The following is a 27,630-nucleotide window of genomic DNA, read 5'->3' on the forward strand; positions in this document are numbered from 1 at the left end:
TGTCACAAGCCAATCCTTGAAGCTGAGGGGCAGAGAATCAGATGATGAGTCATGGGCTGCACAGGATTATAACTGCAACGTAGATACCGAAATAGGCACACACGAACCCGATCATGACATGAAAGCATGAAAGTTGCTGAATACTCGTGTCAAAATTTCGTTATCTGTTGTCAGGGCTTGGCAACACCTGGTCTCTTCCAACACCACAGCTGACCTCTTCACGTTGAGTAGTATTTAGCTTTGAAACAGTGATAAGCGACATTATGCTTCTACATGGAGTGACAGTCAGAATGTTTCGAGATGTAACCATATTGTGGTTGTTAGGGTTGGCTTGGATACAACCGTTCACTGTGTCCATGCACACAGAAGATATCACGGTAAAAGTCGACCACGTCCTACAGGAAATTGATGATATGTTTGTTGGTATCACCATGGAAAGCGGTCAACTGAAATCCAACCTGACGACCCCAAATATCAGGTATACATCATAACATTTGTATAACTATGTGATTTGTTTGCAACGAAAATTGTTTATTTCGGATTAGTGAAAAAAATCCTTGTCAGGAAACGAATAGACCAAATATATGTATTTTCAGAGTTAGCAGATTTTGGTTGGTTGGTTTGTTGTTCAACGCCGCACTCAGAAATATTCCAGCTATATGACGGCAGTCTGTAAATAATCGAGTCTGGACCAGACAATCCAGTGATTAATATCATGAGCATCGATCAACGCAATTGGGATTGATAACGTGCTTCACCCAAGTCGGCGAGCCTTACCACCCGTTCCCGTTAGCCGCCTTTTACGATAAGCTTAGTCACGTTTTAAGGCAAGCATGAGTTGCTGAAGACCTATTCTACACCGGAATCTTCACGGGTTCAGAGTCAGCAGAATCTGTCAACAAATGTTTTGTGAATTCAGTTTTGTCACTGATTTATGTTGTGTCTAGCTTATCCTTGACAACCGAATGACAGAAATCAATTCCAATTATCACCTTCACTGAAGACTTTGCTTACTTACAGTCTGTCGTCTCTTAACCGTGTCAGAAACATATGATTGTGGTCTCGGTACCCAGATTCGCCCAGATAATGTTGCTGGGTTTCTTAGCATCATACCCATGGTCGCTGATTTCACCAAAGTGGTCAACTTTTAAAAAATGCATGACCTCGGGCTTTCCTCGCACATCAAGCTGACAGGCCGTATTACCACCTGAATGCTCTTTAAAGTGGCGTTAAGCGTGACTCCTCCAACACAGCCGAATACGTCATGGGCATTATCAAGGGAATGATGATATTATAAACTGGAGAATGCATCTTCAGCTTCTAGTTTCATATCCAAGATGTTACGGGTGGTATTGTCTGCTAGATGAATAAAGTTTGTTGAAAATGGTTATAGCAGTCTCATATATGAATGTAAGTTTATATAAAAGAACCTTTTATAACAGGTCTCCCAAACTGTTGGCTCTTGGAAAAGCCTTAGCGCCAGGGTATGTGCGAGTTGGAGGAACATCAGGGGATCGCTTGGTGTTTGACCCGAATCGCAACCTAGACACTTCGCTACAGTATCATCTCCAAGGTGATAGCAGTATATTATACGATTCTTATATCTCCCTTGGTGTATTTGTCACCAGAAGGAAAACCTAATTAAAAAGACCTGGCTAAGCAATACAAAACATTCTATGTCTAAAAATAATTTATTCTTTTGGAATAACCTTTTTGGTATGATCACTGTTTCTGTTCTACTGATTGCCCAAGAAGAGTTCTTTGGGTAGTACCGGTTATATCGTACCTGTAGGGGTAAATGATTTGGTTATTTGTTTCATGGTACAGTTATACATTATTCACCCAGGCCCCTTGAATCTCGTAACCCCATCTGCCAGGCATTACTACTGACGCTCACATGTGTTTAAAGAACCTTACTTCTTTCTGAGATTCGTTAGTCCCAGACATTCCCTAATCCGGGCGACTGACAGGGAAAGGTACCTCGATACATGGGTTTCAACTGCGTCTTCTGAACCAGCGACTGACGGATTTCTTTATTAACAAACCTTCGTCCATAAGTAGCTATTCAATATGTTTATACCTTTGTGGTTTGAGAAAGTACTAAACATGTAATAACTGAACAAAAACGGATCATTTGAAACATATTTTCAGCTAACAACTGGGATGCATTCAACGAGTTTATTCACAATACGGGGCTGAAACTGGTGTTTAGCCTCAACCTGCTGCTGCGTGATGGAACAAAGTGGAACCCATCAGATGCAAAGCAGTTTCTAAAATATTCCTCTGACAAAGGGTATCCTCTTGCAGGGATTGAACTGGGAAATGGTAAGCTTGAAAGCATATAGACGTAGCATTAACCAGACATAGATGACATATCTTTGGGCATTCTGAGCAGAAGACGTCCCAAAAATCTGCACTTATTTGTGTTTATGATGCAATCTATTGCCATGCTGGACAATTTGGATCAATGCATGTCTTTACACCGTACCTCCATGGGATGTGGCTCATAATGTATTTATTACCTACAGGATTATAAATAACCGAGTTAATAAAAATCGTATGTGCACTAGGTCAAATATCACTTCTCGCACACCAGTGTATTGTTTCCGGAATCCAAAAGGCATTGTTCACGTCATTCGAATGTCATTGTGACGTAAGGTATGAATAACGTCACACTATAAATGACAACAGCCGAAAAAGGCTAACACATGTAGGTGTTCTAGAACAGCAGTGGTGATCAGTGCATTTGTCTAAAGAGAAGCGCAAAAGGATAAAGAAATAGTGGGTAATAAATATAAATTATTACACTCATATGTGTCATACTGACTTTACGAAACTCGTGTAAGAATTCATGTATTATCCTCGCTCTTGCTCGGAAATTCGTGATTCGAATTCGTGAAATCAGTATGACGCAAATATTCGTATAATAATCATTATTTATTAGTTTCCATAATCCAGATGTCATTGTATCCAGCCCACGGTCACATAACAAATAAGACATATAAATACGGCATTATATGCTTCCTACGTTGACCGTCACTGGACTCATAAAACTATGGTGTCATTCCTCTTAATACATGAATAACTATATGGTATTTTTGCGATCTCTATATGCAGTATGAGGTATACGTGACTTCAGAAAACAATAATCCATTCTTACATTCATTATGTTTTTATTCATATGTGAAACATTTTATCGAACTTGATACTCGTGTGTGTGTAGATATTTTTTTGTTATCATGCTTGACATATGTATTATCATTTTACGTATGTTTCATGAAGAACCGAACTTGTATAACCGACGTAATGCTACTATCAGTGAGGCTCAGCTGGGTCGCGACTTCATGGAACTGAAGCAAGTTCTGCAAGGAACGGTCTATAAATCCAGTCTCATCATTGGACCTGATACCGCCGGTTATAAAGACACGTTCATAAAAAAGTATGCATAATAAACATCGTTTACCCTATGCAGCAGGGAAAAAATAAGCTGTCTGGATTTTCTGATTGAAATTGAACCGAATCTATGCATACTTTGTGCTGCTGTTATTATTTCAAAATCTTAAACGAAGCATCGATTCCAGAACCTAAAAGGGGCCTAAGACGCCACGATATTGTGTACAGTGTGGCTTCCTGTGTAATTATGATGTTCAAATTCCGGCTTCCTGTATAATTATGATGTTAAAATCCCATGTTCGCCTTGATTATCTTTCAAGTTTTGAAAGCGCCTCACTTTTTCTTGAAGGATTCATCTGAGTCACTTCAGTCAAAGAAGCTGACATGGTAATGCACAAGTGATGCCCTGGTTCATTATAGCTATCTTCGATGAACATTTGTCCAATGTGACTTTGCATTTCCAGCTTCCTGTCTCATGGTGGAGCTGGTGTCATTAACGTCTTGACCTTCCATCAGTGAGTACCTTCCTTCAAGGCATGGGCTACCATACAGTTTTCATGCCACGTGTAACACTAAAGGGTCGTTGATTACAGTCTAAAGAAACTCCAAAAACACCGACACGTTGAAATATTAGGTAGAAGTAGCACAGTAGTGGCCATAGGACAGTAGTGGCTGTACACCGTGTGGGGGTATATGCAGAATTAGATTTAATAGATAACTGTTCACTGTGTTGAGCTTCGAGGTCAACCATTTGTTCTTGACCATTGTCAGAAAATACTGCAAATACTATTTTGACCTCAGATTTTCCCAGCAAAATTCGTTCACTAGACAGGCTGGATTGTCTGAAAAATAATGTAAATACTTTTGGGGGCTCTGTTTTAAAATAAAAGCAACACATCCCTTTTTCTAATCATAAGACATCTCTGCTAAATGCACAGTCCGTTTCATTTACGATTGCTACTATATCAAAAGCATGAAATAACTGCCAAATAGTAATGTGATGTAATGCTTTAATATTGCTCGAAGGTAATCGGTAAGTTGGCCATAATTGATGGACAACATATCATCGATGAACAAGAAGCATAGTTTTTTAACTTCTTGGCTAAAGTGCCCATGTTGTGATGTTGATGATCTGAATAAGGTAACAGATCAACATAGAAAAGAGCGCAGTTGATATACATGCGGTTGCCTACTTTTTCACATAGATGCAATCTATGCTATCCAGCATGTCAAATATTGTTTCTTCGGTAAATTCTAGATGACACGTGCTTTAACTTGTGACAAATTGTCTTGAACCGTTAAAGGTAGAGGTGTATATGTAACTACATATATGTGGTCACCACATTTAGAGACAAAATGCCCATGGGTCAAGAAATGATTTTTTCTTTGCGTTTGTCGTTTCCCACTCCACATTAATTACTTTCATTTCATTGGATATAATATCAAATAAGCGGACCAAATACAGAAACGAACACTTTGTTCAGCTGGATGTCATCCTTTTTTTGTACACGTGGTTAAAAAAAATTCCCTGTACAATTAGCTTACTCTTTTCAGATATTACTTTAATGGACGCACCGCCAAGCTGGAAGACTTTTCTAAGTATTCTATAATGAATCGCCTTACATCTACCCTACACTCAGTGATGAATACAGTCCGAAGTCATCATGGTCTGGTGGCGTGGCTAGGGGAGACATCGTCCGGTTATGGGGGTGGCACTCCTGGCATTGCTGACAGATATGTGGCAGGCAACCTGTGAGGATGTCTACGTTTCAGTTTCAGTGTCCAAATGAATTTGTTCTAAAGTTGAAAGTGTTCTGAATAAGTTTCTTTAATTTAAATACAACATAACAATTTCAGCCAGAGCATCTTCTTGGAATGCCAGCATGCGTTGATTTAAATGCAAGTTGCCTCTTCGTGCTGGTTAGAGGGTGATGATTGCTGTATAAGGTCAATTGAAACTGGTTATAACGAGAAAGAATTGTAATTCCTTTCGCTCTGAAAATGTCTAATGTTGAAGCTCGTGTGTTCTTAAATATGATCTTGAGATCAATGTGACCAGTGAAAATTATTCACGTTGATTTGCCTTGAAACAAGTTGAGCATTGAGAACGGATCATATAATTCATTAATAACATCTGTCATATCACATTTTCAGGTGGCTTGATAAACTGGGTGTATCAGCAAAATATGGTCTAAAAGGGGTTATGCGCCAGGCATTCTTTGGTGGAAATTATGCACTTCTTGACGACAACTATGACCCTAATCCTGTGCGTGAACGTCGGTTATCTCAGTGTTTTAACAATGTCATTTTGTCGAATGTCTGTTTGTCTCTGTGTTCATGAATATATTCATTGTCTGTTGTCTGTTTTCAAATGTGACCCATTCGACTGAGGCCCAGCATTTTGCTGTACAGAGTTGTGTCCCTTAGGCTTACCAGAAACCATTGATCCTCGATTCGAATCCTGGGTTCACCCTGATTACGTTACTAGATTTGTTAGCACGATGCCCGTGCTTATGTGTTTCTCCAAAGTTGACCTGCACCATTTTATATTTTCACCCAAATCAATATTACTGACATATCATATTTGTAAGTAGCGTTAAACTGAACTCATCCATTCATGTATTTTCCTTTGTGGGAATTCCAAGTCATTATAAATCACCCGTTCCGCCTGCTTTGCATATTAGGTAGCCAGGCTCAGTAATTTGTCTTATACAAATTCCCATTCCGACTATCAACCATCAGTTTGCACGTCCAGACACATTTTACTGCTTACACTGGCAGAAAATAACATGAACACCAACAGTGTCTTTCTCATATGGACACACATCATAACCTCTTTTGGCAGGACTACTGGTTGACGCTTCTTTACAAGAGACTTGTTGGCAACAAAGTATTTGATGTTCCATCCACATCTTCTGACCTCCGACTGTATGCCCACTGTACAAAGCTGAGCAAGTGAGTTGTTTCAGCATGTTAAATTCACAACCTTTCGTACACACATACGTTGTCCACCTTGCAGATTATGGACAAATACAAAATGTAGACCTCGGATAGAGGTGAGAGTGAAACATACCGTCCCTTTTAAAGGACATCACATGAGAAACAACCAGAATAATAAAAAGTCAGTGTAACCACAACAGTTTTATTTAAACAAAACCCACACGTTTAAAACTTTAATGTGCAGAATATTGTCAGCATGTCACTGAACAGTAATGCTGTGAGTAGAGATGCACATGACGTAACGATCTGAATGTACGGTTATCCATTGACTTATGTAATGGCTATTTTGTTTCAAGTTCACAAGTTACAATGATGTATATTGTTGTAATAGTTTGTTTATGTGACAATCCTGTTCGCGCAAGGTAATCTCAGTATGGTAACGGTGAGTGTGAAGAGAGCAAATGCAACGTGACGAGATGTGACGTTAGATCAACCATTACCAACCATGGAAACGTCATGGATAAAGCGTTCGCTTGTCACGCCAAAGACCCGAGTTCGATTACCCATATGGCTCAAATGTGTGAAGTCCATTTCTGCAATCCACCACCGTCATATTGATGGAATATTGCTAAAAGAGATGTAAACTCATACTAACTCACTCACTCCTTAAATGACAAGCATGTTTTTAATGAAAGTCGTGTCAAATCAAATGGCTAGATTTCGAGAGATTTTTCTCTTGCATTCGCTTTTAATGTTGTCATATCTTCTGTTAATGTTCCAGCGTGTACCACTACAAGCCTGGCAGTATCACAGTGTATGGTCTTAACTTGCATGGAGACCACGTAACTCTAGCCATATCAGAGGCGCACGGCAAAAACGTGGACATATTCTGGCTGACTCCTGAGGGAGGAGACTTGAAGTCAAAGTTTGTATATAATAGGTTTCCTCTCAACCATTCAGTGTAAGGATTTTGTCTTTGGTTCAAGTTTCACAAGGCCATGGGTCAGTTCTTGTATAACTGGTTCCTTGGCATTGTTGTCAAATGCAGCGGATAATAGTGAGACATATGTTGTCTCTGAAGTAGCAGATATAACAGAAGAGGGTAAGCATTTGATGATTTTGCTGCATTCAATCTGAACCAGACACGCGAACGGTATTTGAGCAATGGTCCGAACTGACAGGTGGAAAACTAACCTTGGCAAACACGACTAACTCCAAGACTATACTAAGTAACTTAAGACGAACTTGAACTTACAAACTTGTGCACATATACAATAGTGGCAGTACAAGTTAGGCAACGGTTGTTAGGTCAACGGGTGATCAATACTTACCCTTCATACCAAAATAACCTTTGCAACCTCTTTTTTCAGAAAAGTAGAGGTCAATGGCAAAACATTGGAACTTGTCAACAACCAAATACCACACATTTTGCCAAAATCTTTGGGAACTGGGACGATTGTAGTGCCTCCGCACTCCTTTGGGTTCATCATCATTCCAGACGCCAACATAGCAGCATGCAAATCACAAAGCCATGGCCCCATTATCGGATAATTGAACAAGTGTCCTGTCAGGATAAAAGCAGTAATCAACTGTTCACCAACACGTTATGTTTGTGGCTTTTAAATTGATAGTTAGTGTACCTGAACCTTCTGTTGGACGTGCGTTGACATACAATGGACAATAAAATCTGAAAAAACACTCTAAACACATCTCACTGATATTTAGACAAACAGCGTGTTTCAAAAATGGCTTGCGTGATGCAAATAACCAAGAGGAATGTGTTAAGACGTTCTGTTAACCAACATCTTCAGAATGCCATTCGACAGAAAACACATTTGGGTGACACACCAGTATCTTTTAACTGGCGTGCCAAGGGACAAAACTCTGCTTAGCGAATCGCGGCGCCTAAGGCCCTACAATCGTGATGAACTGGACATGACACTTATCTTGCCATACCAGAAACGTTTGCAAGTGTCAATAGTTCAGTCAGTGTCATTGTCTCACCACTTGGACAAAAATAAATTAAAATGGAACAAATTCATTATTAGCACTTGTCAGTTGTGAAGAGTACAACACGAAAGGATACATGTGCTGTATAACCATCACTCTTGGTAACATGTACCACAATTGCTTACAATATGGTGTTTCCATACTTTAAAAACCTTCTAAATAACCATATGTATTACTTCCGAACATTTTGATTCACCAATTAAAACACACACCTTACATTATCTATTGTTTAAACGCGCCTTTATTTTTTCAGGAATGCACAATCGGTTGTCATTATTTTGAACCAACATTTCAAACAATAATTTACGCTTCGAATACACGGGACCTTTTTTTTTTGGGGGGGGGGGGGGGGGGGGGGGGCATTCGAGTGAAATTTCAAATTTGGTCGAAAAACATGTTGCCAGCGGGGTTCGAACCCGCCTCGTATCATGTGATGACGTGTAATATGCGACGGCGACACATGACAGTGGATTGTGAATTAAGCTACTGAATGGTTTCAAATATGCGTATAAGCCTTAAAATGTGAGGTGAGGTACAATGGGTCTAAACATCGTGCGCCTGTGTGAGTGTGTGTGTGTGTGTGTGTGTGTGTGTGTGTGTGTGTGTGTGTGTGTGTGTGTGTGTGTGTGTGTGTGTGTGTGTGTGTGTGTGTGTGTGTTTGTGTGTGTGTGTGTGTGTGTGAGTTGTGGTTTTAATGACACGAGCATGTGTGAAGAGTTTGATTGCCGTGGTTTTGAATCCACGAATCACCAAGGTTATGATATTTGGTGTTGTGACCGTCATTTTAGGTTTCACTAAATTACTAAGTATCTACATGCTGTCAGTTTCATCACATATTTGCCGTGTTAGATAGCGGTGTTACTCCTAAGTCACTAGCTTACACTCTACTTGCATTATCTTGGCTGCATTGTAACTTAAGCTGTGTGGGCCGATGGCCTACTTCATGCTCAGTATAGAGGAGGTGGTGCAGGAGGGTGAGGATAATGGTGATGATGAGGAAGGTGATGATGAGGAGGAGGAGGAAAAGGAGGTTGATGATGATGATAAGGATGACGAAGAGGCGGGTGATGATGCTGCTGATGATGATGAGGAGGAGGAGGAAGGTGATGATCATGAGGAGGATGAGGAAGAGGAGGATGATGATGATGAGGAGTAGGAAGAGTAGGGGAGGAAGGTGATGAGGGGGAGGAGGGCAAGAAGGAGGAGGAAGAGGTGGGTGATGATGATGAGGAGGAGGAAGGTGTTGATGATCATGAGTAAGAGGAGGAGGAGGAAGAGGAAGAGGAGGGTGATGATAATGAGGAGGAGGATGAGGAGGAAGGTGATGATGATCACGAATAGAAGGAGGAGGAAGACGAGGGTGATGATGATGATGAGGAGGAGGAGGAGGACAAGGATGGTGATGATGATTAGGAGGGTGATGATGATGAGGATGATGATGAGGAGGAGGAGGAAGAGGAGGGTGATGATGAGGAGGAGGAGAAAGAGGAGGGTGATGATGATGATGAGGAGGAGGAGGAAGGTGATGATGACCATGAGAAGGAGGAGGAAGAGGAGGGTGGTGATGAGGAGGAGGAGGAAGAGGAGGGTAGTGATGATGAGGAGGAGTAGGGGAGGTAGAGGAAGAGTAGGGGATGATGATGAGGAGGGGGGGAAGAGGAGAAGGATGAAGAGGAGGGTGATGATGATGATGAGGAGGGGGGGAAGAGGAGAAGGATGAAGAGGAGGGTGATGATGATGATGAGGAGGGGGGGAAGAGGAGAAGGATGAAGAGGAGGGTGATGATGATGATGAGGAGGGGGGAAGAGGAGGGTGAAGGGGAGGGTGATGATGATGAGGAGGAGGAGGATAACAACACCCATCATGAGAAAGATTTTATATAAAAATTATGACTTATGCGTAATATATTGCAATATAGCTTATCTGAAACAATACTAGATGTCTATAATATAACGAATAAATAGTACAAGAAGAGTGAGTGAGTTAAGATGTAACGTCACATCGGCAGTATTTCAGCCATATCGTGACGAGAAGTATATTTATAATACATAGATTTAGACTAAATAAAAACTGTCAACGATGGACAGTGCAATAACTAGAATATCACAGATTCAATTTAAAACTAGTTTTGAATATATAAAAGCCATAAGTATCAGTGAACAACACATTATGAAAATGGGCTAGAGATAGTCAGTAACTAATGGGAGATCACCATACCAGGGACCATGGGGACTTACAGTGCCTTTGCTTTCTGCATGGACCCCGGCAGGATTTATATCATCCCTTCAGTCACCGGCGATAGTTGACCAGTTAAGCCTAAGATTAAAATGACAAAAATACTACGTTATAAAAGTCTGGTGTGCATAAAAATACTTCGAATGATTTGGGACTTACATACCCTCTCAGGGGGACAAAAAATTTACGCTACTTCAAACCCCGTTGAGGGTACAGCCACTCATAATCTATGTTATTAATAAGCACCACCATTTATAAAATAATACATTCAGTACATCAAAATATATGGACAAGTTCGATTTCTTTTAAAAACATAATATTAAATGCGAATTAACATCTATGAAAAGGTCCTTAACTGTTTTGACACCGACATATTTATCCCTTGTGATGGAAAGATCAATGCAGTCAAGCAAGACATTCTTGAGCGTGATTCTTTCATCACAAGAGATACAAAACGGAGGATCCTCACCTTTCAATAAATATGTGCGTATCTCGAATGGCCAATACGACATCGTCGCATAATGACCTCTTCAAATCTGGACTGACAGCCTAAGTAAGTGTAACCGATATTTGGTTTAATTTGATGTAATTTATTCATACCCACTTTGGTGTCCCACTTCTTCTGCATGAGATCTCTGATGTAACATCTAATAATAGATTTATAATCACTGTATGGTATAAGAAGTGGTGTCATAGATTTGTTGAGTGCTGCCTTTGCAGCAGCATCAGCCATTGTGTTACCAACAATTCCAACATGGCTGGGTAACCAACAAAAGACGATGTCGTATTGGCCAGTAGCAAGATCATTGTATAAGTCAGGAATTTCTATTAAAATTGGATGTTTGCAAGACTGATTTTGCTAGTGCCTGAAGATAGGATAGAGAATCTGAAAATATGATAAATTGTTTATGTTTTGGTTGCTTACTAATGTACTCTAGTGCTGTTAATGTAGCATGTGATTCAGCCGTTAAAGTGGAACAATTATCCTGTAATCTTGATGATAGAGTCCTGGATCCAATGACGGCGGCGCTGGCAACTGCGTCACCATCCCTGGATCCATCAGTAAATAGAGATTTGTAGGTATCATATGTGCTTCGTAATTCATTGTATTGTTGTTGATAAATGAGTTGATTTGTATCAGATTTCTTTAGTTTAGTTAATGTTATATCCCCCTCTGGCTGTACCAACTGCCATGGTGGTGAAGACAGGAGTTTGGTTGGGGCTATATTTTCAAGACTAATCTGAGAAGCAGAAATATGAGATTGAATTCTGATTCCTAGGGGTGAAGTAAGAGATGAATTATTGTTATAGGGTTGTTTATATGGATGATTAAAAACACAATCGTGGATAGGGATGATAAAAATGCAGTTTAGAAATATACTGTATACTCATGCGACTTTGTTTAAGCAATTGTTCATCGGCTTCTACATACTGGCTATTGAGAGGTGGCTCCAAGGCAAAGCCTCAGGCCTTAATGATGAATACTATCTCATAGTTTTAATTTACTTTTGCAGGCTCCACCATAAATGAGCCATAATCCAGTTTAGAGCGGATAAGTGCCCTGTACAGTTTGGGGAGGGTTTTCTGATCTCCTCCCCACTTTTAACTTGAAACGACTTTTAGAAGGTCAAGGGCCTTCAGGCATTTATTTTTCAAATATTTAATGTGTGGTAAAAAGGTCAAACGGTGATCGAAGATGATGCCAAAAAACGTGGCCAAAAACGAGTTGTGGGTCCTTATGAGGTTTGTATTTTTTGCAAAAAAGAATACAGTTCGTTTTAGATTTTGAAAATTTAAAACCATTTTCTTATGACCATTTATGGCTTTTATTTAGACACAATTGCAGTTGCCTTTCGACAGTATTCATATTCTTACCACGACATGAAATATTAAAATCATCCCCGAATAGAGATCCATCCATTGAATCATTTAAAACCTTAGATAGGCTATTTATTTTAATACTAAAAAACGTAACAGATAAAATGCTGTCCCGTGTACACCCTGATCCTGATTATAATGATCGGACAGGGTAGAACCCACACGGAAATGAATTTTTTGTCATTTAAAAAGTTGGATATAAACTGAGGCAAACGGCCTCGCAATTCAAAGTCCTGTAAATCTTTTAAAATACCATGCTTCCATGCAGGTCATGTGCAATTTCTAGATAGACACTGCATGCTGATTGTTAACAATGGCATTCTGAACGAATGACTCCAGTCGAACTAAGTGGTCAGTGGTACTGCGATTTTTACGAAATCCACATTGGCTATTTGTGATTAAGTTATTGGATTTTAAGTACCATGTTAATCTATTATTGACCGCGCGTTCATTGGTTTTGCAAACGCAGCTAGTCAATGAAATCGGACGATAATTGGAAGGATCAGTATGATCACGTCAATGTTTAGGTATCGGAACAATTACAGCTTCACGCCATGAAGATGGAAATTCTCCTGACGTCCAGAATTTATCAAATATGATCGAAAGGGTTTCTGAACAGGATTGCGGAAAATGTTTAAGAGTTGATAATGTATATTATAAGACCCCATAGCAGTATCATGAGCTTGCCCAAGGGCAGTATCGAGCTCATGAATGGAAAAGACTTCATTATAATCTTCCCCATTATCTGAAGTAAAATTGATAGGTTTCTTTTCTTGCTGCCTTTGATATTTTTAGAATTTAGGGCCATAGTACGAAGAGGAAGAATGTCTAGAGTTTCACCAAGTTTTTTTGCAATATCTGATTTATTAGTTAACTGTTGAACTCCATCTTTAAGATGGTGTATGCTTGATTTAGTACCCTTACCATTTATTTTCTGAATCATATTCCAAACCTTGGAGACAGGCGTCGTTTAATCTATCTTAGATACATAATTTTGCCAAGATTAGCGTTTGTTTTGTTTGAAAGTGCGCCTGGCTCTAGCATTTAAGTTTTTGAATTTATTTAGATTATGTACCATTGGATGGCGACGGAAATATTGTTCAGCCTTTTCCCGTGCCTTCCTAGCTTGTTTGCAATCATTGTTAAACCGTGGTTACATTCGTCAGCTACCTTATTAAGTTCATCGGAAAAAAGTTGTATAGGTCATCAACATCTGTTCAGTCCAAATTACAAAGGACACTAAATTTACTGTAAAACAAAATATGACTTGTGATACTAGAAATATTATTTACTTGATTGTTTGTAGTGGATGCAATGAAAAGTATATCGGAAAGACAGAACTTAAATAAAAAAGAAGCATGAATCTTCACCGTTCACAAATAAAGCAGCCACACAACCGCACGATTCCATTCAGGCAACACATAGGTACACAAAGAAGTGGCTACTTTTTAGTTTTCCCGCTATATAAGCAACAGTTTGGTCATGAACCTACATTATTAAAATAAGAGCAACATTTCATTCATAAATACGCGACTAAGTTGAATGTAAAGACGTAAGATATTTGTCCATTGTCACCTTGGTATTGTGACATAATAGTTCTCCTAAATGTTATGACGTCACGTAACTAAATGTTATACTTCATGTTCTTGTTATTCAGTTATGGCCTGATGAGACTCGTACGTAGGAACGAGTTCAACGCACTAGCCAATTATTTTTTACTGTGTCTGGTAGTTAGAATTTTATGCTGCTGATATATGTTAACGCTACAGCTGCATAATCAAAGCCTAATTTTTTTGCAACCATAGATATTTTATTTATATCCTTTTTGCGACAAAATCCCAGACTCCCTACATCCCCACCCACCCCTCCACTCCCCACCCCTCCCACACTCCCAGCCCTACCACAATATCAGTCCCTTATTCACTTTGTGCAAATTGATCTGGTTCACATCTGTTTTAAGTGTATCATCGCCATTTAACGACAAGGCATGCATCTGTTTAGTTCCTAAATTTGAAAAGTGCACGAGTTGAACTTTAACGTTATGTAATGAGTTACCTTTTTTAAAATCGTAACAGATTAGTGTTGACGAAAGCCAAACATGATGTTTCACAAGCCAATCCTTGAAACTGAGGAACAGAGAATCAGATCATGAGTTTTGTGCTGCAAAGAACTATAACTGCAACGTAGATACCAAAACAGGCACACACGAACCCGATCACGACCTGAAAGCATGAAAGTTACTTAATACTCCTGTAAAAAATTCGTTATCTGTTGTCGCGGCTTGGCTACACCTGGTCTCTTCCAACACCGCAGCTGACCTCCACACGTTGAGTAGTATTTAGCTTCGAAACACTGATAAGCGACATTATGCTTCTACATGGAGTGACAGTCAGAATGTTCCGAGATGTAACCATCCTGTGGTTGTTAGGGTTGGCTTGGATTCAACCGTTCATTGTGTCCCTGCACACAGAACATATCACGGTAAAAGTCGACCATGTCTTACAGGAAATTGATGATATGTTTGTTGGTGTCACCATTGAAAGCGGTCGACTGAGTTCCTTTCTGACGAACCCCAATATCAGGTATTCATACATTTGTATAAATATGTGATTCGATTGAAACGTAAATGGATTTGTTAGAGTAGTGAAACAAATTCTTGTCAGAAAATGGGAAACGAATAGACCAAAAATATATATTTTTAGAGTCAGCAGAATCCATAAACCAATTTTTAGTCAATTCATTTTCGTCACTGATTTACGTTGTGTCTAGCTTATCCTTGACAACCGAATGGTTGACAGAAATCACTTCCGATTACTGACCCGTGAAGTTCCGGTGTAGAATAAGTCTTCAGCAACCAATGTTTGATGTAAAAGGCGACCATGTTTGTCGTAAGAGGCGACTAACGGGATCGGGTTTATGCATGTCATCGATCCTAATTGCATGGTTCGATGCTCATGATGTCAATCACTTGATTGTCTTGTCCAGACTTGAATTTTTACAAACTACCATCATATAGCTGGAATATTGCTGAGTGCGGCGTTAAAAAACAAACCATCCAACTTCCAATTGTAATGGTAAAGAAATGTAATGTGACGACATTACAAAATGGGGGACATGAGGCCGAATGAGTCAAGGGCATCATCAAGGGAATGATGATATGATACACTGTATAAGCTAGACTTCTTAATAGATTATACTCTTGTTGATAAATTGGTTGATTGGTTTCGGATTTCTTTAGTTTGGTTAATGTAAAATTCACCTCTGGTTTTACAAACTACCATGGTGGAGATGACAAAAGCTGAGTGGGGGCTATAGAGTCAAGATTTATTTTAGCAGCAGAAATATCTGCTTGTAGTCTTATCCAATTGGTGGACTAAGAGAAGAATTTGTGTTGTAGAGGTTACAGTAAAGGGGATTGAAAACACAGTCAAACGCTGGATTGGAGTCATTGGAACGTAATTTAGAGATATATTGTAGAGCTAATTTAATGCGACGGTGTTCAAGGGATGGTTCGTCAGCTTCCACATACAAGCTATGAATAGGAGAAGTTCTGAAGGTTTCAAGGGAAAGCCTCAGGCCCTGGTGATGGATAGTATCAAGTAATTTTAAATTGTTCTTACAAGCCCCAACATATATAATGGAGCCATAATCAAGTTTAGAGCGGATAAGTGTTCGATATAGTTAGAGGAGTTTTTTTATCCCCTCCCCACTTTGAATTGGAGACAACTTTTAATAAATGTAAGGCCTTCAAGCATTTATTCTTTAAGTATTTAATGTGGGGCAGAAAAATCAAATGATGGTCGAAAATGAGACCCAAGAATTTGGCTTCCTTTACAACTTTATTGGGAGTGTTATCTAAAATTGAACATTTAAAACCCTTTTCTAAAGACCATTTCTGGATTTTATTTAAACATAGCTGCAGTTGCCTTTCAATAGTGTCCATGTTTTTGCCATGACAAGAAATATTAAAATCATCCACAAAGAGCGATCCATCAATCGAATCATTTAAAACTTTAGATAAACTATTTATCTTAATACTAAACAATGTGACAGACAAGATACTGCCTTGTGGGACACCCTGATCCTGATTATAATGATCAGACAGGGTAGAACCCACGCGGACTTGAATTTGCCTGTCAGTTAAATATTCGAATATAAATTGAGGCAAACGGCCTCGTAATCCCAAATCATAATAAATCTTCTAAAATACCGTGTTTCCATATTGTGTCATATGCTTTTTCTAGATCGAAAAAGATAGACACTGCATGATGTTTATTTATTATTGCATTTTAACAAATGATTCTAAGCGAGCCAAATGGGCGATGTTAGTGTTCAGGTGTTAGTTTGCCTGTACAGAGAATGTCACATAGAGGCCAGTCAGCGTTTGTAAAGTTCCACCGAGATGATGGGGGAACATCAGATGGTGTAATAAGGTTTAATATGGTTGGAAAGTGGTCACTACCATAGAGGTCAGCGTGGAATGACCACTCAAATTTATTCAACAGGTTGGAATCGGTAACAGACAAATCCAGAGAAGAGTATGTGCCTGTACCAGGATGTAAATATGTTTTTGAATTATCATTAAAAATACAGAGAGTATAGTTGGAGATAAAATCATCTAGGATTTGGCCTTTACTACTTGTATTATCAGTACCCGAAAGTGGATTATGACCGTTAATATCGCTCATATCGCCCATTATAATACAGGGTTTAGGAAGCCGGTCATAGATAGCTTGAAGATCGGATTGTTGAAGAGATGCAGATGGAGGAATGGAAAGAGAGCACAGAGTAAAAAGAATGTGCATTGTGATACGAACTGCGATAGCTTGTTGAGGGGTATTAAGAGGAACAGGGCTATGAATAACACCCTGCCTCACCAAGACTGAAAAAAACCCATCGCCAAAGCTTCAAATTGATTATGAACCTTAACAGTGGTGGACTGAGAAGAAGGCACCCCCATGTGTTAGAGGGCCCTGGCTGTTTTTGAGTTTCTTTTTTCTGTTTTTGTTAAATGAATATCTCCTTGAAATTGTGTTTTCAAAACCTTAACATAAATATAATACATGTACAGCAAAATTAAGAATTGGAGTTATTACGCGCAGGGCTTGGCATGACCAGCCCATCCTACCACCCTTCTAGGTGAAGTCAGGGTCGAAGTGGTGTGTTAGACCAGAATCCTTTCCTCCACCGACACAGGTATGAAACCCACGGGAAACGGATTGCCCAATTTGGTCGCCTTTTACAACAAGCAATTGGGTGCTGAGGACATATTCTACCCCGGGTCCATACGGGGGAAGAGCTATTAGCGTTACCCAGCGCTCACCACGGGGAGGTTGCTCTTCACAAGAGCCCATGTACATGTGTTACGGGTGGTATTATCTGTTAGATGATATATAAAGTTTGTTGCAGTTGGTTATAGCAGTCTCATACTGTAAGTATATATAGAATAACCTTTAATAACAGGGGACGGTTGGGGAGATTTGTGGTTAAAGCATTCACTCGTCAAGCCGAGGACCTGGGTTCGATTCCCGACATGGGTACAATGTGTGGAGCCCATTTCTGGTGTCCCCCGCGGTGATATTGCTTGAATATTGCTAAAAGCGACTTAAAACCATACTCACTCACTCACTTTTATAACAGGTCTCCCAAACTGGTGACTCTTGGAAAAGCCTTAGCGCCAGGGTATGTGCGAGTTGGAGGAACATCAGGGGATCGCATGGTGTTTGACCCAAATAACAACATAGCAACTTCCCAGCAGTTTCGACTCCAAGGTGAGAGCAGCATATCATAAGAATCCCTTGGTGTATTTGTCACCAGAAAGAAAACCTAACTAAAAAGACCTGGCTAACCAATACATAAAATTCCACTTCTAAAATATTTTATTCTTTTGGAATAACCTTTTTGGTATTATCACTCTACGAAACTTCAGGTGCAAATCGTTTCTATTCCACTGATTGCCCAAGAAGATTTTTTTGGGTAGTAGGGTGGCACTGTCGTCTAAGGCGTCGCGATTCGTTGTGCAGAGTTACGTCCCTTTGACACACCAGGAACCTATGATTGTGGGTTCGAATCGTACATGTTGGTGCAAATAATTTAGTTATTTATTTCGTGGTACAGTTTAACCTTAATCACCCAGGACCCTTGAATCTCGTAACCCGATCTTCCGGGCATTACAACTGATGCTAACATGTGTACAAAGAAATCTTACTTCTTTCTGAGATTCGTTAGTCCCAGACATTCCGTAATCCGGGCGACTAACAGGGAAAGGTACCTCGATACACGGGTTGCCACTGTGCCCAATGAACCAGTGACTGATGGATTTCTTCATTTACATAACCTTTGTCCATAAGTAGCTTTTCAATATGTCTATAACTTTGTGGTTTGGCATACTATTAAAACATATGCAGACTGAACCAAAACCGACCAATGGAAATGTATTTTCAGCAAACACCTGGGACGCGCTCAACGCGTTTATTCACAAGGCTGGGCTAAAACTGGTGATTAACCTCAACCTGATGCTGCGCAATGGAACAAAGTGGAACCCATCAAATGCTAAGCAGTTGCTAAAATATTCCTCTGACAAAGGGTATCCTCTTGCAGGGATTGAACTAGGAAATGGTAGGTTTGAAGGCATGTAGACGTCGCATCAACAAGACATACATGACATATCTTTGGGCATTCTGAGTAATTTGGGCAATCTGTACTTGTTTTTATGAGGCGATCGATGGCCATGCTGGATAATTTAGCTCACTAGGTGTCACTTCCATCGGTTGTGGCTCATAATATCAATTATTACCTACAGGGTTAGAAAAAAACCGAGTTGTGCACTTGTTCAAATATCACTTCTTGTACAACAGTGTATTGCTTCCGTCATCCAAACGGCATTGGGGGGCATTGGTGGCCCGCTCGTCTAAGGCGCCGCGTTTCGCTGTGCAGAGTTGCGTTCCTTTGGCACGCCAGAAACCTATGATTGTGGGTTCGAATTCCGGTTCGCCCCGATTATGTTTCTAGGTTTGTCAGCACCATACCTGTGCTCGTGGGTTTCACCGAAGTGGTAAACGTCTAACCTGCATCACTTCGGGTTTTCCTCCCACATTAAGCTGGCACGCCATGATATAACTGGAATATTGTTACAAGCTGCGTTAAACCCAACTCACCCACATTCGAATCTCATTGTGAAGTAAGGTGGGAATAACGTCAAACTACAAATGACAACAAAGCTGAAGATGGCTGTCGTCATTCGACAAATGTTGGTTTTCTAGGACAGCAGTGGTGATCAGTGCATTTGTCTAAAGAGGAGCCCAAAAGGATAAAGAAATAGTGGGTAATAAATATAAATTATTACACTCATATGTGTCATACTGACATTACGACACTCATATAAGAATTCATGTATTACCCTCGCTTTCGCTTGGAAAATACAAGAATTCATGACATCAATATGACGCACATGTTCGTATAATAATCTCTAATTATTAGTTTCTATAATCCAGATGTCATTATATCCAGCCCACCGTCACATAACAAACAGGACATATAAATACGGCATTATATGCTTCTTACGTTGACTGTCAAAGGACTCACCAAATATATTGTCATCACGCTTAATTCATGAATAACTTTATGGTATTTTTGCGATCTGTTTATGCAGTATGAGGTATACATCTCTTCAGAAAAAATAATCCATTTTTACATTCATCCTGTTTTTATTCATATGTGAAACATTTACCGAACTTTATACTCGTGTGTATGAAGATATGTTTTGTTATCATGCTTGACATATGTATTATCATTTTACGTATGTTTCATGAAGAACCGAACGTGTATTACCGACATTGGAATACTACTGTCAGTGAGGCTCAGCTGGGGAGCGACTTCATGGAACTGAAGCAAGTTCTGCAAGGAACGGTCTATAAATCCAGTCTCATCATTGGACCTGATACCGCCGGTTATGTAGACAGGTTTATAAAGAAGTATGTGCACAACAAACATCGTGTACCCTATGCAGCAAGGAGGGATAAGCTGCATAGGGCACTGAAATTTAACCGGACCTATGCCTACTTTGTGATGTTGTTATTATTTCAAAACCTAAAACGAAGCATCGATTCCAGAACTAAAAAGGGGCATGGGTGGCCCAGTCGCCTAAGACGCCACGATATGTTGTACAGTGTGGCTTCCTGTATAATTATGATGTTCAAATCCCATATTCGCCTTGATTATCTTTCAAGGTATGAAAGCACCATCGAAGGATTCATCTGAGTCACTTCAGTCTAAGAAGCTGACATGGTAATGCACTAGTGACGCCCTAGTTGATTATAGTTATCGGCGGTGTACATTTATCCAATGTTTCTTTGTATTTCCAGCTTCCTGTATCACGGTGGATCTCGTGCCATAAACGTCTTGACCTTCCACCAGTGAGTACCCTTGGCTACCATACAGTTTTCATACCACGTGTAAACTTACGGGTCGTTGATTACAGTCTGAAGAATCTTCAAAAATACCGACAAGGTGAAATATTAGGTAGAAGTAGCAATAGCACAGTAGTTGTACACCGTGTGGAGGTATATGCAGAATTAGATTTAATAGATAACCGTTCACTGTGTTGAACTTCGAGGTCAACCATTTGCTCTTGACCATTGTTCGCAAATACTGAAAATACTATTTTGACCTCAGGTTTTCCCAACAAAATTCGTTCATTAGACAAGCTGGATTGTAATGATATATGATGTATAATATAATAATATATATAAAAAAATGTAATAATATATTTGCCTCTGTTTTAAAATAAGATAAACACATAAAAGCTTTTCATGATCATAAGAAATCTTGATTTCGTTTCATTTACGATTCCTACTGTATAAAAAGCATGTGCTTAGAAATCACTGCCAAATAGTAATGTGAGCACATTCTGCCCCATTGATGGCAGACCCGTGAAGATTCCGGGGTAGAATAGGTCTTCAGCAACCCATATTTGCCGTAAAAGGCGACCATGCTTGTCGTAAAAGCCGACTAACGGGATCGGGTGGTCAGGCTCGCTGACCCAATTGCGTGGATCGATGTTCAGGATGTCAATCACTGGATTGTCTGGTCCAGACTCGATTATTTACAGACCGCCGTCATATAGCTGGAATATTGCTGAGTGCGGCGTTAAACAACAAACCAACCAACCAACCATTGATAGCACCCGTCACGTAAAGGCAAATCAATGTTCACCTAAACAAATTCTTTAGCATACAGGTAACTGCATCAGACATTATTTTGTTCACTATCTATCAAAGTTTGAATATTTCTTCAACATGTCTACCATAAACCTTGACGAAATATTCACGAAATATTCAGCCTTTAATATGTAACCCTAATTAAACTTCGTCACAAGACATTCTTTAAAAACACTTTTGTGTACGAAACAATTTTTTGAAATCTTCGCAGAAAGTGGCTGCCCGATTGTACAACAACTGATGTGAAATATATAGACAGCAAATTCTTTGATATTGCTCGGAGGGAGTCGGTTAGTTGGCCATAAGTAATGGACAACATATCATCGATGTACGAGAAGCATATGTTAAACTTCTTGGCCAATAAAGTAACAAATCAGCAAAGACAGCAGCGCAATTGATATACATGTTGTTGCTTACTTTTACACATAGATGCTGTCTATGCTATCCAGCATGTCACATATTGTTTCCTCAGTAAATTGTAGATGACACTTGCTTCAATTTGTGACAAATTGTCCTGCACCTTTGAAGGTAGAGATGTAACTATATATGGTCACCACGTTTAGAGACAAAATGCCCATGGGTCGAGAAATATATTTTTCTTTGCGTTTGTCGTTTCCAACTCCATGTTAATTATTTATATGTTATTGGAATGTTTTTCAAAATGAGTGGAATAAATACTGAAACAAACACTTTGTATAGCTGGATATCTTTTTTGATACAAATGGTTAAATGATTCCCCGTACTAATTAGCTTACTCTTTTCAGGTATTACTTTAATGGACACACCGCCAAGCTGGAAGACTTTTCTAAGTCTTCCATAATGGATACTCTTGTACATGAAATACACACAGTGATGAATACGGTCCGAAGCCATCATGGTCTGGTGGCGTGGCTAGGGGAGACATCGTCTGGTTATGGGGGTGGCACTCCTGGCATTGCTGACAGATATGTGGCAGGCAACCTGTAAGCATTTCTACATTTCAGTGTCCAAATTAATAACAACCCAGCCCAGCCCAGCACCTTCTGGGAATGCCAGCATGCGCTGATGTAAATGCAGATTGCCTTTTCGTGCTGGTTGGAGGGTGACGATTGCTGTTTATGGTCCAGTGAAACTATTTATAACTAAAACAATTGTAATTCTTTTTGCTCTGAAAATGTCTAATGTTGAAGCTCGTGTGTACAAAAATATGATCTTGAGATCAATGGGACAAGTGCAAAATATTCACGTTGATTTGCCTTGAAACAAGTTTAGCATTGAGAATGGCTCATATAATTCATTAATATCATCTGTCATATCACAATTTCAGGTGGCTTGATAAACTGGGTGTATCAGCAAAATATGGCCTAAAAGGGGTTATGCGCCAGCAATTCTTTGGTGGATATTATGCACTTCTTGACGACAACGCTGACCCTAATCCTGTGCGTGAACGTCGGTGATCTCAGTGTTTTAACAATGTCATTCGGTCGATGTGTCTGTTTGATCTTAAATATTGTCTCTGTGTTCATGCATATTATCATAATGTGGTCAGTTTTCAAATTTACCCATTCGTCAGTGTTGAGGGGGGCACGGGTGGCCCAGTCGTCTAAGGCGCCGCAATTCGCTGTGCAGAGTTGCGTCCCTTGGGCACGCCAGAAACCTATGATTGTGGTTTCGAATCCCGGTTCGCCCCAATTATGTTTCTAGGTTTGTCAGCACCATACCTGTGCTCGTGGGTTTCACCGAAGTGGTAAACTTCTTAGACCCGCATCACTTCGGTCTTTCCTCCCACATTAAGCTGATAGCCGTGATATAACTGGAATACTGTTAAAAGCGGCGTTAAACCCAACTCACTCACTCACTCACTCACTCAGAGTTGAGTCGCTTAGGCTTTCCAGATACCAATCCTCGATTCACCCTGACTATGTTTCTAGATTTGTTAGAACGATGACCGTGCTCATGTGTTTTACCAGAGTTGACCTCCACCATTTTGTTTTTCCCCCAAATCAATATTACTGAAATATCGTATTTGTAAGCGGCGTTGGGGCGGTCGGGTAGCCTCGTGGTTTAAGCATTCACTCCTCACGCTGAAGGCCCGGGTTACATTCCCGGCATGGGTACAATGTGTGAAGTCTATTTCTTGTGTCCCCCGCTGTGTTATTGCTAGAAATTGCTTAACGTGGCGTAAAACATACTCACTGTTCACCTGTAAGCGGCGTGAAACTGAACTCATTCATTTATGTCTTCTTCTTTGTGGGAAGTTCGAGTCATTATAAATCACCCGTACCGTCTGCATTGGATATTGGGTGGCCAGGCTCTGTAACATGTCTTAAACAAATTCCCATAAGGACTATCCTGCCGTAAACCATTGGTGTGCACGTACAGACACATTTAAAAGCTATGATAGTGCTTACTCGTACATCGGCACAAAATAACAACAGTGTCTTTCTCAACTTGACACACATCATAACCTCTTTTGGCAGGACTACTGGTTGACGCTTCTTTACAAGAGACTTGTTGGCAACAAAGTATTTGATGTTCCATCCACATCTTCCGACCTCCGACTGTATGCCCACTGTACAAAGCTGAACAAGTGAGTTGTTTCTGCATGTTTAATTCACAACATTCTGTACACAACCACACGTTGTCCAGCTTGCAGACTATAGACAAATTACAACGTGTAGACCAAAGACCAAAGACAGAATTGGGAGTGGAACATACCGTCCCTTTTAAAGGACATCACATGAGAAACAACCAGAATTAATACAAAGTCAACGTAACCACAACAATTTCATTTAAACAAAACCGAAACTTTAATGTGCAGAATATTGTCAGCATGTCACTGAGCAGTAATGCTGTCAGTAGAGATGCACATGTCATAACGATCTGAATGTACATTTATCATTGACTTATGCAATGACTAGTTCACAAGTTACAATTAAGTATATTGGTGTAAAAGTTTCTTTATGTGACAATCCTGTTTGCACAAGGTAATCTCAGTATGGTAACGGTGAGTGTGAAGAGAGCAAATGCAACGTGACGAGATGTGACGTTAGATCAACCATTACCAACCATGGAAACGTCATGGTTAAAGCGTTCGCTCGTCACGCCAAAGACCCGAGTTCGATTACCCATATGGCTCAAATGTGTGAAGTCCATTTCTGCAATCCACCACCGTCATATTGATGGAATATTGCTAAAAGAGGTGTAAACTCATACTCACTCACTCACTTCTTCAATGACAAGCATGTTTTTAATGAAAGACGGTGACTGGTCGTGTCAAATCAAATGGCTAGTTTTCGAAAGATTTTTCTCTTGCATTCACTTTTAATGTTATCACATCATCTGTTTATGTTTCAGCGTGTACCACTATAAACCTGGCAGTATCACTGTGTATGGTCTTAACATGCATCGAGACCACGTAACCCTAGCCATATCAGAGGCGCACGGCAAAAACGTGGACATATTCTGGCTGACTCCTGAGGGAGGAGACTTGAAGTCAAAGTTTGTATATAATATGTTTCCTCTCAACCATTCAGTACAAGGATGTTCTCTTTGGTTCAAGTTTCACAAGGCCATGGGTCAGTTCTTATATAACTGGTTCCTTGGCATTGTTGTCAAATGCAGCGGATAATAGTAAGACATATGTTGTCTCTGAAGTAGCAGATATAACAGAAGAGGATGAGCATTTGATTGTTTGCTGCATTCAATCTGAACCAGATAAGCGAACGGTGTATAACATGAGTAATGGTCCGAAATGTCGGGTGGAAAACGCACCTTGGCAAACACGCCAGGACTTTATTAAGTAACTAAAGACGAACTTGAACCTACAAACTTGTACACATATACAATAGTGGCAGTACAGGTTATACAACGGTTGTTGGGTCAACGTGTGATCAATACTTAACCTTCATACCAAAATAACCTTTGCCACATCTTTTTTTTCAGAAAAGTAGAGGTCAATGGCAAAACATTGGAACTTGTCAACAACCAAATACCACACATTATGCCAAAAGCTTTGGGAACTGGGACGATTGTAGTTCCTCCGCACTCCTTTGGGTTCATCGTCATTCCAGACGCCAACATAGCGGCATGCAAATCACAAAGCCATGGTCCAATTATCGGATAATTGAACAAGCGTCCTGTTAGGATAAAAGCAATAATAAATTGTTCACCAAAACGTTATGTTTGTGGCTTTTAAATTGATAGTGAGTGTACCTGGACCTTCTGTTCGACGTGCGTTGATATACAATAGACAATAACATCTGAAAAAAAACACTCTAAACACATTTAACTGATATTTAGACATACCGAGTGTTTGAAAAATGATTTGCGTGTTACAAAAAAATCAAGAGGAATATGTTAAGACGTTCTGATAAGAGTTATCCCACATCTCCAGAATGCCATTCGACAGAAAACACACAAGGGTGATACACTTAACCCAGTATCGGATAACTGACGAACGAACTGACATACCAAGAATCATCAGGGCGTAACTAGGATTCTATCACACATGTACAATAGGCGAATCTTGGTGCACCTGCTGTACACATCGAACTTAGAACAACCCGTTCCCACAATGAGGAATTAGAATATCAGTCAATGCTCCAATTCCAATTACATAACGTGTTTATGAAGCACTATGAAATGATGACATCAAGTGATTATACCATGTGTTCGCAAAAAAGTGAGCGAGTCCTGCCCCTCCAGTGACAAGCATATATGAAGGCACGTGTTGTGTGTAAATAAAAAAAAAGACAAAATAATTTCCAGAAATAGACTATATCATGAACATATGTTTATGAATCACTATCAAATAATGATTATACCACGTGTTCACGAAACGGTCAGCGTATCCTGGCCAACATGTCGCACCAGCACCAACACGTGCAACGGCAAGTAAATTGTTCTCCAGAAAAACATAGGAACATATGGTACAAGTCAAAAAGGGTAATTGCGTCATGCCTCTCATTTGGAAATATCCAAATGTCTTATCCTTAAACTTAACATAGATGTTTTCGACGAGGAAATCCAATATTTCACATATTGTTTTGTCAGTAAATGTCACATGACATTTGCTTTCACTTTTTAACAATTATCGTCCTGTGGTCATCAAGTTTAGTGACAAATGAGAAATGAAAGTTTGTCGTCTATAATAGGTGTGTGCAAAGTTGACAAATGAAATGTATTGACATAATTGAACTTGGTTCTATTCTGATATTGCAAAACACCAAACAATTCCGTTGAGGTTTTTTATAATTCACATGGCATTTCACTTGTCTCACATAAGTATCGTTATTGGCGGTGGAAACTATTATACATATATTTGTAATGATTATCAAATGATGAGTAAATGATTGAACTACTAGTTAAAGATATCAAGTCCTGACAGAACAGCAAGTAGAGTTTTCCAGATCGTTCAAATATGTGTACAGTGTACACCACTCCAGGCCTTGCATTCGTACAGCAGCCCGTCGGAGTATCTCCCACTCAGGCTGGCTACCCAAGACCCGTGAAGATTCCGGGGTAGAATAGATCTTCAGCAACCCATGCTTGCCGTAAAAGGTGACTATGCTTGTCGTAAAAGGCGACTAACGGGATCGGGTGGTCAGGCTCGCTGACTTGGTTGATGCATGTCATCGATCCCAATTGCGTGGATCGATGCTCATGATATATCAATCACTGGACTGTCTGGTCCAGACTCGATTATTTACAGACCGCCGTCATTTGGCTGGAATATTGCTGAGTGTGGCGTTAAACAACAAACCAACCAACCAACTTTTGCATTAAAAGATTGGGAGGATGATGAATATGCGATATTAAAGCTGTTACATTAATGACTCTCTTACTCCACTTCCTCGACTATCACGTCCCATCACCAGTAAAGGCCTACACAGGTAAAACCATTTCTTTAAACATAAAACGCGTCATTTACAATTACTCACGATGACATCAAAGGTTACCGTGTCAATATTAATTT

General features: G+C 39.8%; 1 protein-coding gene across 3 annotated transcripts; it reads left to right on the forward strand.

The window, feature by feature from the left end:
* Nucleotides 1-180: 180 nt before the first annotated feature.
* Nucleotides 181-25,830, forward strand: LOC125378653 (heparanase-like). Of its 3 annotated transcripts, none has more exons than XM_048394536.1 (10): nucleotides 181-478; nucleotides 18,097-18,227; nucleotides 18,901-19,074; nucleotides 20,270-20,429; nucleotides 20,820-20,870; nucleotides 22,439-22,636; nucleotides 22,981-23,092; nucleotides 24,134-24,243; nucleotides 25,011-25,154; nucleotides 25,599-25,830. In XM_048394536.1, the coding sequence occupies exons 1-10, from the start codon at nucleotides 264-266 to the stop codon at nucleotides 25,777-25,779; spliced, it is 1,476 nt and encodes a 491-aa protein (XP_048250493.1). In that variant the 5' UTR covers nucleotides 181-263; the 3' UTR covers nucleotides 25,780-25,830. The 3 variants fall into 3 exon arrangements, with proteins under 3 accessions (XP_048250493.1, XP_048250494.1, XP_048250491.1); XM_048394537.1 differs by lacking the exons at nucleotides 18,097-18,227; nucleotides 18,901-19,074; nucleotides 20,270-20,429; ... (4 more) ...; nucleotides 25,011-25,154; nucleotides 25,599-25,830 and adding exons at nucleotides 1,443-1,573; nucleotides 2,152-2,325; nucleotides 3,283-3,439; ... (4 more) ...; nucleotides 7,115-7,258; nucleotides 7,704-8,038 and having other exon boundaries at nucleotides 196-478; XM_048394534.1 differs by lacking the exon at nucleotides 181-478 and adding an exon at nucleotides 14,836-15,038.
* Nucleotides 25,831-27,630: the final 1,800 nt, after the last annotated feature.

This window comes from Haliotis rufescens, unplaced genomic scaffold (genome assembly GCF_023055435.1).
Source record: "Haliotis rufescens isolate VD_foot unplaced genomic scaffold, xgHalRufe1.0.p SCAF_13, whole genome shotgun sequence".
Taxonomy (NCBI): domain Eukaryota; kingdom Metazoa; phylum Mollusca; class Gastropoda; order Lepetellida; family Haliotidae; genus Haliotis; species Haliotis rufescens.

Bases quoted from the DNA above. Each gene is read 5' to 3' on its own strand.
- LOC125378653 (XM_048394536.1), top strand. From the start codon at position 264: ATGCTTCTACATGGAGTGACAGTCAGAATGTTTCGAGATGTAACCATA. The intron at 19,075-20,269 runs GTAGGTTTGAAG...TGTTTCATGAAG, and splicing joins AGGGATTGAACTAGGAAATG to AACCGAACGTGTATTACCGA. The intron at 20,871-22,438 runs GTGAGTACCCTT...TACTCTTTTCAG, and splicing joins AACGTCTTGACCTTCCACCA to GTATTACTTTAATGGACACA.